Genomic DNA, 19,159 nt, shown 5'->3' with positions numbered 1-19,159 from the left:
CAAGGGCTTGGTTGTATTTTGTGGCATTGGCCCTAAGACTAAGAGGGTTGTTTCTGTGTATTGGTTAGAAAAAATGTCTATTTGAGTATCTTGCTCCTTATCAAATGTGTACTGGGAGAAGAATGTTTCTTTGCCCATCACCTTACTGCCTGTGCTGCTTAGCAGTGCGCAGTTCCTGATCCCTCCATGGAGCTCACGTAAAGTTTGACGGGAAATGGGTATGGAGTCAGGAGGAGGGATGGGTTTTTTTGATAAGGTCTGCATTTATAGCATTTGTATTAGTTTGGAAAAAATCCAGCATATTTTAGTCACAAAGGTATGTCTCGTATCAGTAAAGAAAGTAGGAATCAACATGTTAGTTAGACTTCCATCCACTTGTGCCTGTTCAAATTGAACATTGAGATAAAAACTTCTGTGGCTGAGCTTCAGTTATCTAACCTACCCAGCTCAAATTTGCTGTTGTTCTTAGTTTATTCTAGTGTAGACAGTTATTTCATACTCACAGCTTCCTTTCGGTAGCCTAGCTGTGCTGCAGTTTGCTATTCCAAAATGCCAATGTCTGTTTATGTCTTCATCAGCAAGAATGGGCAACTGTGTGAGAAAAGTTGTAGTACTGATACAGCTCCTGCGTATTCTCTGGGCATGCTCAAAGTAAGACTCTGATATTATGGATGATTTCTGAGACTATTTATTTGTGTCAAACTCCTTCCTAGAAATACCAATGACTCCGCGTATGACCTTTGCGAGCCCAGTCTCCACGGAGTCTTAGCATGCTTTTACCTTCCCCAAAACTGGTTGCTTTAAAGGCCGTCTCTTGCTTTCCCCAGATGGCCGTTCCCACCTGAGCAATGCGGTAAGAACTTCACCTGTCTGAATGGTGGCAAGTGCATCAGTGAGAGCTGGGGAGCCAACTGCACTTGCAAGCCAGGTTTCACTGGGAGGAAGTAAGTGCTATTTTTCTGATGCCTGCAAGGGAGCTAGCGCTCTGGTTCTTACGTCAGTGGGGTGGCTGAGCAGGTTCAAATGCTTCATCCTCTTATATATCCTTTTGCCATTCAAACAACTGCTCCGAAACTGTAAACTGGCTGTTATTTTTAGGAGAGGCAGGCTTGATATGATCCTGTTGACAATACCCATTTTTGCAGCGCAAATTGCTGCCAAGTAGATCTTCTGCCTCCTGAGAATTCACTAACTGTGCTAGAGACCCACACGGGCTTCAGTCCCACAGAAATGACAACAGGAGGATTGGTATGAACGGGTAAAACTTTCATGTTGTTGGACCCTGGAGAAAGCACCTGAAAAAGATGCAACAGGAACTTTTCAAATAAATGAGGCTTTTGTAGACTGTATGATCTCATGGTTTATGGCACAAGAACACATGTGAGGAATTTCATTTAATTCTAATACACTTTTCCTTTCCAGTTGTCAAATTAATATAAACAACTGTGATCCAAACCCTTGCCAGAACGGAGGTACGTGTCAAGACTCTGAGAACAAATACGAGTGTTTGTGCAGTGCCAGCTACACGGGAGAGCGCTGTGACATTAACGTAAGCACTTCCCTTTGCTCGTGGAAGCTCCTGTCTATTTTTCCAACACGTGCTTTCTGAGGAGCAGCAGAAGTAGCTTAGCAGAGTCCTTGGGTACCGGGGTATTAGCGACTGCCCGTGTGTGGCATAGTCGCCTGCAGGTGTCCTGGCAGAAGCACACTGGTAAGGACAGGCAGCAAATCAGCTGTACCAAAGAAACCTGAAGTGGGAAATTATTTTGTCTTTGCAGTGCTGCTGCATGTTAGTCTCCAGCACATAAGCAACTGCAGGAAATAGTTTTCAGTATCTGCATGGGCTGCCTCTGCAACTCTCAGATTTTACAACTGCTTGGACAGTGATCGAACAACTGCAGTTGGACCTGTAGAAAGGAGATATTGCTTATATCTCCCCCACAGTTTCCTGGAGAATGGAATTTCAGCTGGCATTTCATCTTGGATGAAAGTTACAAAGCACCTTCCCTCTCCACAGATCTGGGTAGAAATGGTTGTGCCTGGAGGAGGCAAGTCAGATAAAGTCAGGCTAAAAGCGGTTCAAGTACAAGTGAAAAAGTAGCATCGTTTATCTGCCGAGTCTGCTCTGACCTGACGGGCCTGGTGGGGGGGCAGTCTCAGCGATGCTTTTCTTTTTCTGCATAAGCAAAGCATTGCTGTTTGAGGCTGAATTCTGTCCTGTGTGGAAGTTGCTTTTCTCTGTAAAGCTATTGCATGGACAGGCAGCTTGTCTGGTAACCTGGGAATGTACTAACCCACAGTGCATGGAAAAGGCTGTGTGCCAAGGTGGGGTTGCTGCTGTTGCTGTTACTAAGGGTTCTGTAATGCATGTGCCACCAGCCACTCCTGACATTTCCAGTTTGCATGCATAGACTCCTTCAGGCATCTCTGTCTTCTCTGTCCCAGGACTCTTCTGGTAGATTCCTTGTATTCATTTTCATCATCCCCATTACTTCTTGCAGAACTGTCTTTCTTTTCCCTCTTAAAAGGCCGGTGCCTGTGGTGGGGGCAGGGAGGAGGGCAGGCTATGGCTGTCGCTGTCGTTGCTGTTAATGATCGCTGTAGAAGCGAAGGGCTGTTACCTGCGCTCTCCTGCTCCTTCTCCCATCAACAGCAGCAAGTTCGGAGCGTGCAGCAGGCAGTAGGGTGAACTGCTAAAACCTCCCGTAGTGTTGGTACTGCGTGACAAACCTCCCGTAGTGTTGGTACTGCGCGACTAATCCGCATGCTGTGCAAAGCTAGCACTAACCCCAGCACATCGCTCGAGTCTCGGCAGGCTCAGAGAATCAACTTGAACTTCAGTCATCTGAAAATGGCAGAAGGACTTCCAGGTACTCTGGGAATATTCCTTCTGTGCCGTGGTGCTTTGTGACATCGGCATAGGCTGTATGGCATCCAAAAGCTGTAAATAATCAAGCTTGAATTCTTTTGTTTTCATCTGTAAGGTGGCAGGTACTATTGTTGGCCATAAGAAATATTTCTTATTTTTAGCCTCCTTGTAATTTTAAAGATTTCTTTAATGACAAAAATTCCACAATGTAAAAAATTCTTTGTTACTGTGTTCCACACCATCCTTAATTCCACCAGAACCTAAAGAATACTCATTCAGCTACATTTCTCTCTGCAGTACTTGGGCCTTATATCGTCTCCATGTACTGACCTTTCTAACATCCCCCCTCTTCCTGCTGCAAGTTGTCTTCAAGTCTCCCTGTCCCGCGATCTTCAAGGAAGCGCTGAAACACAAGCCTGCGTATAATCTTGTTGCGATGAATAGTTTAATGGCTAAATAAATTCTCTACCTTGCCATCAGAGGCACCATTGAAATTTTTTTTAGTATCATCCTCTGGGGTGATAGTATCATTTTTTTAGTATCATTTTTTGGGGTTACTGAAAATTCACAGTACTCCGCATTAACTTCATAGTTCTAAATGTTATTTTTTTTTTACATCGGTTAGCTCTTTCCTAGTGACACCTACGTATTTTAGTCTGATATTGGTAAGGAGGCCCCTTTAATAGATTTCCACTGTGGATGCTGAATGTACTGGCACTTAAATCTTAAGGAACTGTCCTGCTGTGAAAATCATAAGCAGGGAGGAGAATAGGGAGTGCGTGATATTATTTGGACAGTTTTACTTCATCTAACGATGTCTGAAGTGTTGCTCAGACTCTTCGCTGCTGTTGTTCTGACTAACAAACAGCCGTGCATTGTCTTCATTAGCAAGTGGTGTGCAAGGGACAGCGCTTTTTATAGCAGTTTTATAGCTCCAGGATTGGTCCCAGAAATTATTTGCATTTAGTTTTGCTGTCCCCGTGCCAGATAGCTGCTCAGCTCACTAAATCCTCTCTTTTCTTCTTGTGGTAATTCTGTCCACGTGCCATGCGTGAATTATTGTAATGGTATGAGCTGTTCCATCGGTAAATCTGTTTATAACTCTGCCCTGGTGAGATCGGCTTCGCCAAGGTTGACACTTAAAGAGTGTCACTGATGAGTGTCACTAGTTTTGAATCAGAAAGAAAAATTCAGAACCTGTTACTGTCTTTGTATTAAAAATAGTCCATTTTAAAAAAATAAGTTTGAACGTGTTTTGCTGAGAGAGTAAAGAATGACCACGCGCGTTCTCAGTGCAGGTGCCCTCAAACCCTGTACTTGTTCCTTGCTTGTCCCTTTCTGTTCACGTACAGATCTTCTGCTTTTTTTTCTTTAAAAAAAAATATTCCCTCTAATCTGACCATTTTGGATTCTTCGACTTAAGTTATTGTAACTGCTGGAGTTTCATTGTTTCTCCATTAATTTCTTTTACAGAAAGGGACTCCAGGTGCTCTCTTCCCCTCCCCACTAATTGAAGTAGCTGTCCCTGTAGCCTGTGGCTCTTTACTGCTCCTCAGTATTGGGCTCATATTCATGATTCTCACTGCAAGGAAGAGGCGCCAATCGGAGGGAACCTACAGTCCGAGTCAGCAAGAAGTGGCAGGAGCTCGGTTGGAGATGGACAGTGTCCTAAAGGTGCCACCTGAAGAGCGGTTAATATAGGCACTACCATGACAAGGAGGTGCCCCCGCAAGGTCTGCTTTGACCTTGATCTCTTTCGGCACTTGCACAGCAGATCCACCCTATCTCACTTTCCTTAAGGCATGGTGATGAAGACATGGACTTAGCAGTAAAAGCAGACGGCGTATGCAATACCTGTTCCAGCTGCTTTCAGTTAATTGAGTCAATTGCACACCACTGGCTCAAAGTGAGCCTCTTTACTCCCTTCCTGCGCCATGGACTGCCCCATAGGGTCACCTCAGCAGGAGCTCTTGAGCTGCACCTGCTCTAAAGGTGCTCTGGCTCCATTCCACCTTTCAGGCAGCAATGGCATAGTTAAATGTGCTTTAAAAGGCAGGGTTAAATTAGGCACTAATTTACACGTTAAGATCTATGTATACTTTTAAGGAGCGTTGTATAGAGGGTATTTATGATTGGTTTGTATATACTGTTCCGTTTTTGTTAACAACTGAACCGCACTCAAAGCTTTTTCAGCTCAGGTGTATGAGGTTTTACACAAGCAGCCTTCAACAGCAACAGCAGCTGCGCACTCCTGCCCTGTGACAGCCACAGCTAACAGGGAATGGTCGGGAATTACTGAAATCATTGCACAAATCAATGGTTTATGATGTGATCTCTGTTAGACATTCCCATGGGTACCGCACAGGAACGGTGCAGTCAGAACGGCGTGGTTTTGTGGGCCATTGCTGGAGCCCGCGACAGGACCTGTTGCCAAGTGCTGAACTTACCGTGTGCATGGGGGTGGGTGGGTGAAAGAAGTGAGCAGGAAAAGGGCCACCGGACTCCTGTATTCCCTGGCCTCCTGGGTGATGTGGAGGGGAATATGGTACTTACTTAAACAGTGGAAGGGGGAAGCTCCTGTGTAGCGCTGCTGGCAGCACAGGGCAGCTGAGAGAGAGGTGCTGGGGCCCGGGCTGCGGAATGTGAAATGCAGCACATGGAAGTTCTGAGTAACACCCTGTTCTACCGCAGCAGCCAGTGTGGGCGCATCTTAGCAACTCCTCCGTTGTGGGAGCAATCGGGACTGCAGGGGCTGCCCTTCTCCTTGCACTTGTTGCAGCCACAGCCATTGTCATGAAGAGGAGGAGAGCAACTCAGGGAACATACAGCCCAAGCCGGCAAGAAAAAGATGGGGCTCGAGTGGAGATGTGGAATGTAATCAAGATGCCACCAACCGAGCGGCTGATATAAGAACTGTCGCGCAACAGCTGCCGTGTCATCCTTTAACAGTCGTGGAACTGCTGCAGCATCTCTGTCTTGAGGTGTCTTTTTAGGACAGGTCTGTACTGCTTTAAACTGCTTCATAGGCCACAGGCAACTGCCTGCTGTTACTTGGCAGGAAGATTCAACTGCTTGAAGGAGCTCAGTTATTGCAGCTCATCCCATAAAAGATTTGCATAAAATGGGTCTGGCAGCAAGTGCAGTAAAGTCTGGGAGGAAAATGTTCTGGAGGGGACAGTGGAGGAGAAGACGCAAGGGGAGGCTGTGGCAGCAGAGGGAGGGGACACAGACCCGCTGCCAGTACAATGCCGGGTGTCACCAGCAAGAGCGATGGCGGGGCCACCAGGGCACTGCCCAGCCTTAGGGCTTCTGCCTCGCCCTCAGCCACGCAGGGCTCTCAGCCCCCGGCACTCTCATGGCCATGCAGCCAACATAAACAGCACCATGCAAATAAGTGAGGCAGGTCTAATTAATGGGAATCAAACCCCTGCATTAAGAAATAATGTGGTTGTTTCAAAAAAAACATGTGCCTGTGCCTCCTCTGCAAAGCTAAGGCAGGTGACTGACTGATGGGAGGTATTTCCTAGAGCCGCTGCTGTCCTTCCATACCTAGGCCAGAGTTAGCTTTACATTACCCGAAAGTACCATGTGGTTGTATTAGACACTTCTACTAAATCTTTTCCTAAGACAAGACTAAACCGTAGGAATATTTTAAGTGCCTTCCTGAGACTGAGTTGCCAGCTACAGCATTCGCTTTCTTGAAAGGAGGATGTTTACATGCAGAAAACCCGATGGCTTGCTTTGATCAGCCGTTGCAGTGAGGTTGGTAGGAGCAGGCGGGAGGTTTCCCCACCCGTCCCCACCTGCGGTGGCCCAGGCTGGCGCGAGGGCAGGAGCTGGACGTAGCATGAGATTTAATGTTTGAACATCAAGTGGTACTTGCTTGTGAGAGGAGGGGAGAAGGAGGTATTTCGAGCCTTGCGCCTCTCAGGACCGAGGGGTTTGGGCTTGTCAATAGAGAAGAGTGGAATTTAGTTCACTAATATGGTGACCTTTAGCACAAAACCGGAGTTTGTGTTGTAGTGCGCCACAGCATTCATCTTCTACATTGCCCTAAAAAGGGTATTTATTTTGTGGCTTTACTTCTCCTTTGTTACTGTTTTAGATGTCGAGTGAGCTATTTCTTCTCCAGCACAACGTGGCAGACCCTGTGGAAAGAGATGCAGCAGAGCAGGCCAAATAAGGTCTAAAATCATTAGCATTTCAGGATAATTACTACAACTATCAATGAGAAATATTTTAGAAAACAGTACCCACTTTTTAATCTCCAAAATACTATTAATAAGCAGGGTGTGAATCTGCCCACCATAGCTACTTGCCACCAGAAGAAAATGCTATTCTGTTTTGCTCTTGGATAGAGATTTTTTGGTTTTTGTTTTTTTTTTACTGTAACTGTAGATTTTTCTGTAATTCTAAGCAAAGGGAAGAGTACAAAACTCCTGATCAGGTCTGGCCACTTCAGAACAGGTCTTCTGCATGCATGCAACTGCTGAGATCAGATGAAGAATAAAAATTTTGGAAAATAGAAAACGCCAAACCATTGGGAGACATGACTATTAGTATCTTGTGTGCAAGATCACTTTCCCTCTAATACTGAGGAAAAGTTGAAAATGCAAGTGGTGATCCCACCCTGGCTGAGGTTTGGAAAGGAGCTGGACATAGGACTGATAAGGAAAGGAGGGACCTAACTTCAGTTCGGTGAGCTTGCTAGCGCTTTTATTTATTTATTACTAATAACACTGCTGTTACGTCTAATGTGAATGATTTGCTCAGTGTATTTTCCAGACGCTATTTAGGAAGGTCTAATACACTTTCAGAATAGCAACAGTTATACAGCCCGTCACCCTGCTGCACTGGAACTAGTTACTGCACCCCTTAGGGAAAAGGTGAGTGGTGTTTTTTGCTCAGCAGCAACAGGAGAATAACCGACACAGGCAGCGCGTGGTGGGAGAGCAGGTCTGACGGGGCAGGTCCCACAGGCCGAGCTGGTTACTGTGTCTGTGGAGACAGAAAAGTTTCCCCTGGGTCTGAGTCTGTCCCCGGCCTAAGGGTGCGGGCACCTCCTGGTGAGAAAGGACTCGCCAAGGCCAGGGTAGCTGGGGCAGAGCCCTGCTGTGCAGCCTTTACTGAAATGCAAAGGTAGGTGTGGCTTTCGTCATCCCATAATGGCTGTAATAAACCTATAGCAAGCTTAGACTATGCTTCGGGTTTCTGAAGACTCCGACCTGATTAACCTCCAGGTCGTTACTTTTTAGCACCACTCCATTTTTTGTGTTTAAACTGTAGAAAGATGAAGGCAGCAACAGGCTCTGAATGAACCACTCTTACTCCAGCCTGTATTTGAGAAGAAAACCATAATCGTGCTGTAAGAACTATTATTAAGGTACTGAAATATCCTGAAAGGCAACAAGAAGCTACAAACCCCACAGCAGTAGAGATACCTAAACCCCAGCAAACTGCAGGTGGGGAGTCTGTCTGCATCCCCCGCTGCTCCGGGCAGGCGGCAGGAAGGCTCCTGCTCAGGCGCTTGACAGGATTAGCAGAGCAGATGTTTTTATTTCAAGCACCCAAAGCCAGTACTAGCAAAAGTGTTAAAATACTCTGTCAGTGTCTTGAGCATTTCTGCAAAATAATTTATGGAAGTTTTTTTTTCAATAATGAACTTAACTTTCTTTTGATATTTAATTTTTGAATATATTTTTTCACAAAACTGGATTTGCTGTAGTTAATGATCATGATCCTTATTTCTTTTGTAATTGTAAATTTTGTAATTTGTAAAAAATGAGAATGTTCTTCAAAAGAAATTTACAATAAAATTTGGTTAAAAATAGACCTAGTTACCTTGACTTGTGATTTTTTATTTATTTTCTTTTTCTGAAGAGTAACTTGATGGCTAGATGGCTGATTTTGGTCTGTAAGACAGTTTGCACAGCTGCAAACCTCAGTGCCTCTTTTACAGTTACTAAATTTCTGATTATTTTTGTCACGCACCCGAGCTCTAGACATAGACCTGAATGAACAGATCTGCCGTAGAAACATAGAAGGGGGCTGTCAAACCTGCTGCTTTTTCTGTTCACCTGTACTGAAGCCTCTGCTGCGACATTTTACCATTAATCCCTTGTTTTATGAGGAAAGACGCCAAAATCAGACAGTGGTTAGAGCCATGAAATACCCAGCAGCCAGTGGGTCCTGTGGCAGGAGTCAGGACAGTTTCTGCAGCAGCGGGAATCTCTTCTGGTGGAGTGGGAGACGGCAATCCTGGCGGAAGGGTGAGCGCGGACCAACGCCTCCGGCGTTTCCAGGCTATGCGAGCTGCAGGACACGCTGGGAGCCCTGTCCCAGCAGGAGAGCGGTCACACGGACACAGCTTAGTGCCAGCCGCCTCTTGAATCGGAGCAGCAGACGGAAAGGAGATTAGAATGTGGAAATAAATGACTTGACTATAATTGAAATGGCTGCGCTGATTGCTGGGAAACAGAAGCCGACCCCCAGGGACCAGCTCCCCTCGCAGAACTAAAGCCAGCTCCAGAGCCAGCGCACGGCCACACTGCTGCCGCGTACGGCAAGGTGGCTACAGCACAGGGCACTGGGATAACTGCCGCACCAAACACCACCAGGTAAGCCTGAAACCAGAGAGTTAATCCAAACACACGCTAGAGCGCAATGGGCCAAGACTAACAATGGGATCAGTTTACAGAAGACGGTACACAATTCAGTGTATGTCCCAGGAACACAATTCCCAAACCTGGGAAAATGCAGAGGGTTTCTGGCAATAATCTAAGCAGACTTGCCACTGGAAATTTATGTCACTCCAAGGGCAAAGTGAGCTCTACCTATAGTCGTATCCCTTTGCTCCATCTTTATGCTCCAGTAAAAGAAAGGTGAGATTATACAGAGCCCCTACTCTGCAAGAGTTTGCAAACTCTTGTCAAGCAATTAATTTACAGTGCTGCGAAACCAATCACAAGCTCACGTTTGTTTTACCTAAAGCTGTTCAACTCCAGCAGCTGGAAGCACAGTAAAAATAAACCCTGGATGTTGTGAGAAGCAGCAACTAACAGGCTTCTTGTTCACCACTAACCAAATTAACCTGCTGCTGTTGGAAAAAATCACTTTGATCATAAAGCCTCTACGGCGAGTGTATAAGGAGTAAAACATACTAAAAAAATATATACTACAAGTAGACTGGAATAAACCCCCAGTGCAAATGGCCAGAGTTTAGGAAGCAGCTAACTACCATTTACTTACTGCTCTTTTAAAGACGGTGCGTGAAACATTCCTGTTTAACAACAGAACTGTTACTGCACGCACGGCTGTCGTCAGGGTGTCCATGACTCTGGGCTTCCCTCTGGTTGGCTGAAGGGACAGTGATGTCCCCGTTACACACTGCAGGCTTTTGTTACTGACAGACGGTAACCAGCCCCTGACCAGAAAGAAAACTGAGCCGATGTCAATCTCCTGCTTGATTTTTCCCATACACATTAAAAAAAGGGGAGGAAAAGGGGAAAAACATGTAAGCAGCTCAGACTGTTCACTGCAGGTTAGAAACAAAATCCCTGGTATGTACAAAGACATCACAAACCCCTCGTAATTAACACCTGTGTGAGAAAGGTCTGCAACGAAATTCTTGTGTCTCGACAACTTCCAATTCCAGTGTCTAAAATGCTTCTAACCTAATGAGTAAATAAGATACAGAAATGGTTTTGCCATCTGTACAGCATCAGATGCATCAGAAAATGAAGAGGGTTGGTTTTTTTTAAATAAAAGTTATTCTAATGGAAGAAAGCATCTGTAAATAAGCAAAGCAGTACCACACAAGCAAACAAGTACGGCAAGTACAGGAAAATGTACAAAGCTGAATATAAAGTCATTGATGAATCATATCAGACAAGAAGAAAAAGGAACACTTCTTATACTCGATTAGTAAAACCATCCAAAGTACTTCTACATCAGAAAAAGAAACGTTTTACATCCGAGCTTGCTCTCCCAGACAAGCACACTTCACTTACATCTGGCACCGTTAGGAATGAATCATGTTAGGAATTCCTGAGTTTAAATAAGACAAAAAACTAACTGCTGCCCTAGGGATAGTTTGATCCTTTATTACGAGCAGCACATAAAACAACCTCCCGCTCGCAAATTCTGGTCAAGCAGTGAGGAAGGTCCCACCTTCCAGGAGCAATCGCTTTGCCTGGATCCCAGAGGTGGGCGCAACCTCCCCGTGCTCCTGCCAAGCGAAGCAAAGGGTGATTAATGCCATTTGTGTTAGTGTTAATGCTTTTCAGTGCCTCAAAACGGACTTAAAAAAATAATCCAGGACTGCTTGTTTGTCTAAAAATCAACTGTATAAAATATTCCATAATATGGGCGGAGTAAAATAATCAGAGATGGAAAATGATTTGCAATTACCTGAGTGTTTTTCTATTCTGTCAAGCACGTGCAATGGGCCTGCTCAGTGTCTCGCCAGTGTCTGACGTGACACATTTTAAAAAGGAGTATGTGAGATTCAAATGGCGTCGTATGCAGAACCTTCTGGTGCCCGGACACACCCACCATAACTGAGAAAGTTTTATCATTAGCTCATAGCAAAGGAGATCTGAAATTCCAGACTGAATTTATATATAACCTTCATATTCTGAACTGTATAAAATAAAATGGAGCTATTATCTTAGACTTTAAATATTTTACTATGCAATACTAAAACCATCTGTCTTCCAACACAAAAAGAAAATACAAACCCAACTGAATGGCTTGTCAGAGTAACAGTACTTTACAGAACTATAATGTTAATGTAATACTATGGTCTTTCCCAAACTGTTGGCATTTCAGATATAAGAGTATTTTGCTTTTGTATTGCACAGACTCAAACGCATAGACAGCCATTGTCATACACTGCAGTAAGAAAACTCCCAAGATTATATGAATAAAATAGATAGATTGGAAATCAGATAAAGCTTTACAAGAAGTTCCCCATGTGTCCAAAATGATTTCCTTTATCAAAGGCCTAATGGTGATGTGATTACCTCTTCTAGAGTAACGTGTTTTACATCAGATTGTGCCCAAATACAAAACAAAACAAAAAAAGCACCACTTAAGTAAAACAAAAATGATCACTGCAAAGACAGCAGGTTTTATAAGGGATGCTAAGATTAAGATGAAATTTCTTGAGAATACTATTGCCACAGATAAGTGTCTTAGAAAATCAGAATGAACGTACCCTTTCACCTTTTCATTGCATTTTTGTACTTGATGACCTCACAGTCCACACCATGGTCCAGTTAATGCCTTGTTACACCAGCAAACGCTTCTCCTCAACAGCGGGATAAAGACTGTGGGCTTCCAGAGGGACTGAAGGCGTGGAGCAGACCTGAACGAGATCCTGGTGGCTCAAAGGCAGCAATTAGCAGTTCTGGCGTCCCCAGTGAGAGGCAGCCGTCGGGCATCGCCCTCCCTGCGCTGTGGCCCTGCGCAGCTCAGCCTGAGCCCGGGCGCCGCGGCCTGCAGCTCTCTGCACTCAGGCCACCTTGTCACCACACTGCCATTCACCTTCAGCTCAGGAGCTTCTGTACCCCAGTCTTTTTCTCCTTTTTTTTTGCTTGTAATGATCAAGTAAGATATTGTTACATCCCATTCATATACTGCCATCTATAATATTTATATATAATATTAACATACGCATATATAAGAACTAGGATACTCTTTATGGCCTCTATTTTCTGATGTATTTAACAAAAATGAACAACTAAACAAAAGCTCAAAAGAGAAAAATCAATTGCTGGTGTTTCCAGTTTCCCAACAGAGATGCAGGACCAAACCCTGAGCAACTGCTCTGTGCTATGGTTTTGTTGCAACAAGGAATCACGACAATTCTGCACCCGAGAGGTCCCTGTTACCTCTCAGAGTCAGTGTACCTGGGAGGGAAATAAAAAAATCTGCAACAAGAGCTCATTCAATAGTATCACCTAAATGAATGCCTGTATTTCGAGACAGGACAAACCCAGAGCCTAATGGATTAATTCAGCGCAGCCCACGAGTCTGGGTTTGTCCGCTGCACTTTCTGTGTGAAAGCAAACCACGACGGGTGCATGTGTAACAGGAGAAAAACCGACCACCATTCACACAGCGGGGAGAAAACAGGCTACAACGTGCCGTGTCGTGCTCCTACCTGCGCTAGGGGCTGAAAATAGAAGGGAAGGTGTAACTTCTGCATCCGTAGTACTGTCTGAAAAGCTATGTGTGGAAACCCAAACCCAACGCCAACCCCAGCTACCTTTGTGCTTTGGTCAGCGCAGGCGTCCGGGGGCTTCAGTGGTGGAGGGTGAGAAGCAGTTGCAGGGCCCAGGACAATGAGGGGACTGTGAACCAGGGGCAAAAAGCACTCGTGTGTGAATTGCAGCACGGTGATGGTCCTGCAGCTATCCTGGCTCAGCCTTCCATTAAAAAAATGCTTGGTTTAATGCTGGCTCAAAAAAAACCAAAAAACCCCTCTGTCAATTCCAAAGGGAAATCAAAAGGCCATTGGGAGCATTACTCAAAGGTTTCCCATCGCTTTCTGAGCTGCTCAACCTTACCTGGTGTGGATGACACATCTTGCTTTGTCTTTTTTAACAAATCTTCAAATGGATCTTTTGTCTCCTCACATTTTGAGGACAGTAACACTGACTCTAAGCCCTTAGCTGGCCTGGAAGGGATCAAAGGGGGTTCATTAGACAGGAGAGCCACTGCTTGTTTGGGATCTACCTTTGAGCTGGACTGGCCCACCTGTAATGTTCTGGTTTTAGAAGGACCACTTAAACATGCTGGCTGTAGTGAGCTTGTTGGCGAAGAGATGTGGCTCTGCAGCACTAAGGAGCTGGCTGGTGGCACAGCTGGAGCCTGGCTAAACAAGTTTGGCATGGATAGGGTTGAAATGTTTGGTTGAGGTCTTTGTGGTGGGTAGAAGCTAGAATTGGGTGTTATGAAGCTAGAGCTATAAGCGTGACCTAAAGAGGGGGTGAAAGAGCCCCTTGGGGGTCTCACTAGAGACACGGAAAGGGCTCCCGGCATTGTTTGCGTAAATGGGTTAGGAGATGGCTGTAAGAAAGGTGGTGGTGCTGGGGAAGGATAACCAAGTGGCTGGACAAACGGTGCAGCTGGAGGAGGCACAAAGTCACTTGCCACCGAGACAAAGCCAGCTGCAGAAGGTGGAGTGGCAGAGCTTTGCAGGCTGCGGGGACCTTGCTGTGGGCCACTGCTTTGCCAGCTGGCTGTTTTTAATGGATCCAGGAGATTAAGAAGGTAGTCACTCTCATTACCTGTATTATCTGTCTTCACCTTGACAGGCTGGAGCATCTCAGCAGTGCTGGTAGCACTGGACAAAAGCTGAGACGGACGAGAGGAATAATTTACAGACTGCTGGATTTCAGGGTCTAAGGACACGCTACCAACTCCAAAGGGCTCTGGCATAAGATCTGAAACCAAATGGCTACGTCCTGCAGTGTGGGGTGTGAGAATTTCTGTAGCCCCAGCTGGTGTCTGATGCTTGGAAGCCCTGGGTGCTGGCGGCGGCGGCACTATCCCCAGTTCAGGAGTCTTTCTTCCCTGTGGCCTAGGAATGGTGATGTTCCCTTGAATGGCAGGATTTGATTCATCCTTTTCTGCAGGAGCCAGAATGCTGTCCCTGCTCCGGGGTCTCCGCGTGACTGGTGGCATGGTACCAAGTGCAGTCAGGGGCCTTTCCGGTGAGCTTTGGGAATACTTGGTGGGAATAGCCATATCATCATGACCCATGCTCCACAACTTGTTGTAAGGGTGAGACAGCTTCATGGTTGGCACAATCCTGTTCCTCTCAGACACACCAAGATCCATTCTCTGCGAGAAAATGTAAAAAAATGTTAACTTTTACTGATGTCACAACACAGAGCATAAAGTGCAGACGGGCTGCTGAGCTATGGGTGGAAGAGGATCTGTCCACAGACTGGGAGCACTGGAGAGGGACAACGCGTGCAGCCAGGAGGACAGACAGGAAATCAGAAGCAGGGCTCTGCAGTTTTAATTCCAGCTCTGCCTCTAATGAGTTGTTCAGCTGTGACATTGTGGCATCTGTTGTTAGCCGAGTAAGGAGCACGCACCTATACCTAAGGTACAGAAATTGAGAAGCCGTAATTGCTGTATGGAAAAAGCTGTCAAATGAAATATCTGGATATAACACTAAATTAAATATTATGATAAGGTAGAAATGACATTCTTTTCTTTTATGTCACATGAAGATCTCAGTCTGCTTTAGTTTGGCACTTTAAGCTGCATATATTCAGTGAAGTTCTTCATAAAGAATCTCTCTTCTACAATCGAGATTGTTCAAATGATGCTTAGACCAAAATGGCCAAATTAAAAGAAGGTCATTTAAAAAACATGCAGTTTGGAAGGGACACGAAAATTCCCAGGTATTCATTCTCACTGCTGAGCACCAGCTTCAAAGGTAACTGTGTGATAACCAATGGACAAAGCAGATTCTGAGGAACAGGGCAAATATTTCCTCCTTTATAAGTAAAGGCTGTAGTTTTAGTGGAAAAAGTTACTGTCTTATAACTGAGTCCCATTCCAATAATTTCTTAATTCAGAAAGGAACTCTGAAATGCATGAACAAATGGCTGGAAAATGGATGTATCTACCCAGTACTATGAAAATGTTCCCCAGAGAACTGAGGAAGACAGCCAGCCCTGCTTCTGTGCAACCCCCAGCGCAGGTGAAGCCCTGACCAAACCTGGTAGTCAAAGGTGCAGCGCTGATCTCCCTCTTCTTTGGGAGTCCGCAGGTCTTCCAGGCTCTTAGCTTGGCTGAGAGGCTGAGCCTGTGTTTCCACTTCTAAGGTAGGGAAAATGTCTTCCAGGAGGTTGACTTCTGCGGCCTTGCTTGAGAGGAGAGGGCTGGGGGGCAGAGGCTCTTTTGATTTTTCTGGACTGACCGTCTCTTCCCCGTCAGCACTATCAGATTCTTTCAGAGCTCGGTACGGCTGAGGCCTGGGACAGAAACAAAAATCATGCTGCAGGTGACTGTCTAATATTTTTTTTAAACAAGTATTTACTAAAGAGCTGGATGCCCTTACAAAAAACTTTTGGGTGGCAAAATACATCTTACAGTGCCTTGTGAACAGGAGGTGTGTGAGCAGAGTGACCGAGGGGAGAAGGACACATAGAGATGGCACTTGAGAGGTTTCAGAAAGGAAAAACGCGCACGTAGGACGTACTCAGAGGAAAGCTGGGGTCATGCAGTTACAGACGAGCTGCTGAGGGAACTTTCGGCGCAGGAATGACTGGACGGTAGCTCTCCATTTTGACAGCCTGGCCCCCCAGCAGGCCACTGCTCAGGGCTCCTCCACAAGAAGCCAGACCAAGTGCCCTGCAAAGAGCCCTGGGTTGTGCAGGCACTTACGGTCTCCGGCTGCGAGCTAACTCAGCACAGAACATAAGTCAGTGTTTTCCTGCAATAATTGGGAACACTGTGCAGAGTTCCAATGATTACATTGGTGTCATCTTATCAAGAAACAACACAATCCATTATGGAGACACCTATTTTACATTTACAGCCAAGGCCGAGTTAGCAGGATGCTTTTCTTGCACATACCTCAGCAAAAAAATGAACACCAGCAGATTTGCATATTGGTTCTGTGTACAGAGAACAGCAGCATAATGCGCATCCAATTAATAACAAGAAGTGCCATACGTATCTGTGGTGATTGGCATTTGACTGGCAGCCAGTTTTACTGTGGCATTTAAACAAGGTTTCAATTAAAAGAAAATATTTGTGAGACCTGCAAAAACAGATACTATGGAAGACCCGTCCTCCTCTTTCCGTATTTTTTATAATACATCTATATCATGCAAATTTATAAACAGCCCATCTTACTTCATTCATCAACACATAAATAGCAGGCATTCAGCTAGCAACACGAGAATGTAATAATGCGAGTACAAGACAGACAGCTGATGGTACACGTCCTTAGGAAGAGGGTGATCTTGCAAATCTCACTCGTGTCTTTAGTCTCTCACATAACACGCGCTCACCTGCTAAGCATTAGATCACACTGCAAAAAAAGCCCCGAGGAATATTCTGCAAACAAACCATTTTAGCAGCCTGGCCTCCTCCACCCCAAACACCAGAGCGTGGGAACATTTTTCTGGCCCTTTGCTGCTGAACCTGTCTGTCTGTCTGTCCCTGCCCAACTGCTTGCGGCCACTTCCCTTCCCTGCCCGTCTCTGAACCCGCCTTCTGCCTCACACAATGAATTTTAGCAACTGGAGACCCCGCAGCCTCCTGCTCCGGCCTGGTCTGACGCGGGCGCACCCAGCGGGCTCCAGTTGCCCAGAGGAGACGGGGCATTCGCCACCTGGCACAGCCCGGACTCAGCATCAGGCACATTTCTGAAGCCACAGCTCACAGTGCCCTGGCACCTACTCCTACAGGCTCTGCCCAAACCCATAACTGCATTTGTTAAAAGAATGAGTGCAATTCTGTGCCATTTATTTCTCGTTCTCCTCACAGAGGTTTGGGAATTTACAACAATTTACAAATTAAAAAGACCGATACAAATAACATAGCAAGTAAACCCAACAAACTGCTTGCTGTTTCTTGTCTAATTTTAGGCCAGATCGTACTCAGAACCCTCGGAGGACAATGGCACGGTGACTCCCCATAGTCACTGACACAACAGAGAGCCTGCGATCACACAGGTGAAACTAGAAAAAGCCGGTAAGTGCACTGCAATAAGGCTCCCAGGACAATCCAAAAAGCACAGCTAGCACTGCACGAGGAAGAATGGCAGGAGGTCTGGAGAGGAGCAAGCAGCACATTGGAACAAGGGGCAAGTGGAAGGGTTACACCCCACAGGGCTGGAGTCGATGTGAAACCAGGAGCTGTGCATTGCTGCATAGTGGTTCATGCAGGAGCGCGCTTTTGCATGCTGCTAAACACCAACACAAACAAGCAGGAGAAATGCTGAACATTCATCAAGCGCCGCACAGAGACTGCAGGAGCATTTCCAAAATTCCAAGTAGAGGAGCAGGCACCCTGACCAGTGCAAACCCATTGTTCGAAGACTGAATTAATACAATGAAAGAATAAAGGATAGACCATTCAAAAGGAGCAGAGAAGAAAAAGTTTTCAGAGAAGCCACAGACAGGATCCTCTTCCTGCTGAAATTCATCATCAGAAGAGTCCTCAGAGAGGAAGACTGTATAGTGTCGCATGGGTTTTACAAGGCTGAGGGAAACAGGGAGAGAAAAGGAAGTTATCAAGTTGTCACATTCAAAGCTCCAGAGGAGAGGAAACCAAGAGATTCGCAGGCTCTAAATCATTTCTGAACGTGACTGACGGCCGCCACAAGGAGCTGCTGGTCAGTGTTGAGCTCTACTCTCAAGCAGAAAATACAACTCTTCTAAAACTGTCTCGGGTGCCATATCGTCGGGAATGGCACCGAGACCTGTGATCCCACCTTATTGCAAAAGAAGCCAGTACAGAAACCCACCCTTTCCCTGCTACATTCTCCAGAGGGTTGGCCATCTTGCTGTTCTCTAGGAATACATCCTTGCTCCTCAGATTCTCTGAGCTCTGACTACACACAAACAAATATTAGATCTACCTCTTTGCTTTATAGATATTCAGACTGACATTAGCCTGATATATGAGAGGAGCTGACTTGAGGGTAACAATTCCTGCTGGTATCTAATTTTGAGATCTGAAATTGCTTCACACTAGAATAAAACCAGAACTGTCCAAGGATTTATATAAAATGCAGTTTGTCAAGTAAAGTGCACACATTTCTCATGCTTCTTTCCTCAATGGTTAACTACTTTCAAAGTCTGGCAGAAAAGGGACCCAAGCAATTTCTCCTGCATCACAGGACAGTAACTATCAATCTGTGAATTCGTTAGCAACAGCTGGGAACAAAAATCCTTTCACATGAAAACTTCTTACAATCAGCAGTGCCTCTAGAAACGCACTTTACCTGTAATTAAAAGAACCTAACAACAACAAAAACCCCACCCCCAAAACCCCAACCACCACCATTTCACCAGACTTTTTGACAAGAATGGATTAATCATCTTCATTTTACACACAGCGGCCAGATCTCCAGGATTTGCTCTTGTACCTAATGAAGACAATGCCTAAATTTTTAGTGAATGTAAAACTCACTGTGCATGCCTACATAGGTCTGCGTAAACATACACTGGTTGGGGGAGAAAAGAAAAATATTTAAAGCTTGCTGAATTTATGAATATTTTTTTCTATTATTTATTGTAGCTATCAGTTGCT

General features: G+C 45.4%; 2 protein-coding genes across 21 annotated transcripts in view; one reads left to right on the top strand and one right to left on the bottom strand.

The window, feature by feature from the left end:
* The window catches only part of CRB2 (crumbs cell polarity complex component 2), a 73,225-nt gene extending 64,461 nt beyond the window's left edge, over window positions 1–8,764 (top strand). For 7 of the 10 annotated variants that reach the window (XM_074608932.1, XM_074608931.1, XM_074608930.1 and 4 more), the window contains 3 exons: window positions 828–944; window positions 1,423–1,549; window positions 4,343–8,764. In XM_074608932.1, coding sequence (XP_074465033.1) covers window positions 828–944; window positions 1,423–1,549; window positions 4,343–4,570 — 472 coding nt within the window. In that variant the 3' untranslated portion in view covers window positions 4,571–8,764. Of the gene's footprint in view, window positions 1–827; window positions 945–1,422; window positions 1,550–3,166 lie in introns of all 10 variants that reach the window. The other 3 variants (XM_074608928.1, XM_074608933.1, XM_074608935.1) reach the window with 3 other exon arrangements.
* Window positions 8,765–10,758: 1,994 nt separating this feature from the next.
* DENND1A (DENN domain containing 1A) overlaps window positions 10,759–19,159 on the bottom strand; it is a 206,363-nt gene continuing 197,962 nt past the window's right edge. For 7 of the 11 annotated variants that reach the window (XM_074608948.1, XM_074608937.1, XM_074608939.1 and 4 more), the window contains 3 exons: window positions 17,978–18,106; window positions 15,612–15,867; window positions 10,759–14,719 (listed from right to left, as the gene is read on the bottom strand). In XM_074608948.1, coding sequence (XP_074465049.1) covers window positions 13,397–14,719; window positions 15,612–15,867; window positions 17,978–18,106 — 1,708 coding nt within the window. In that variant the 3' untranslated portion in view covers window positions 10,759–13,396. The remainder of the gene's footprint in view (window positions 14,720–15,611; window positions 15,868–17,977; window positions 18,107–19,159) is intronic. The other 4 variants (XM_074608941.1, XM_074608942.1, XM_074608944.1 and 1 more) reach the window with 2 other exon arrangements.

The sequence above is a fragment of the Larus michahellis genome, chromosome 15, assembly GCF_964199755.1.
Source record: "Larus michahellis chromosome 15, bLarMic1.1, whole genome shotgun sequence".
NCBI classification, from domain to species: Eukaryota; Metazoa; Chordata; class Aves; order Charadriiformes; family Laridae; genus Larus; species Larus michahellis.
Note: the sequence above shows the minus strand (reverse complement) of the source record. Positions and strands in the feature narration are given on the sequence as shown.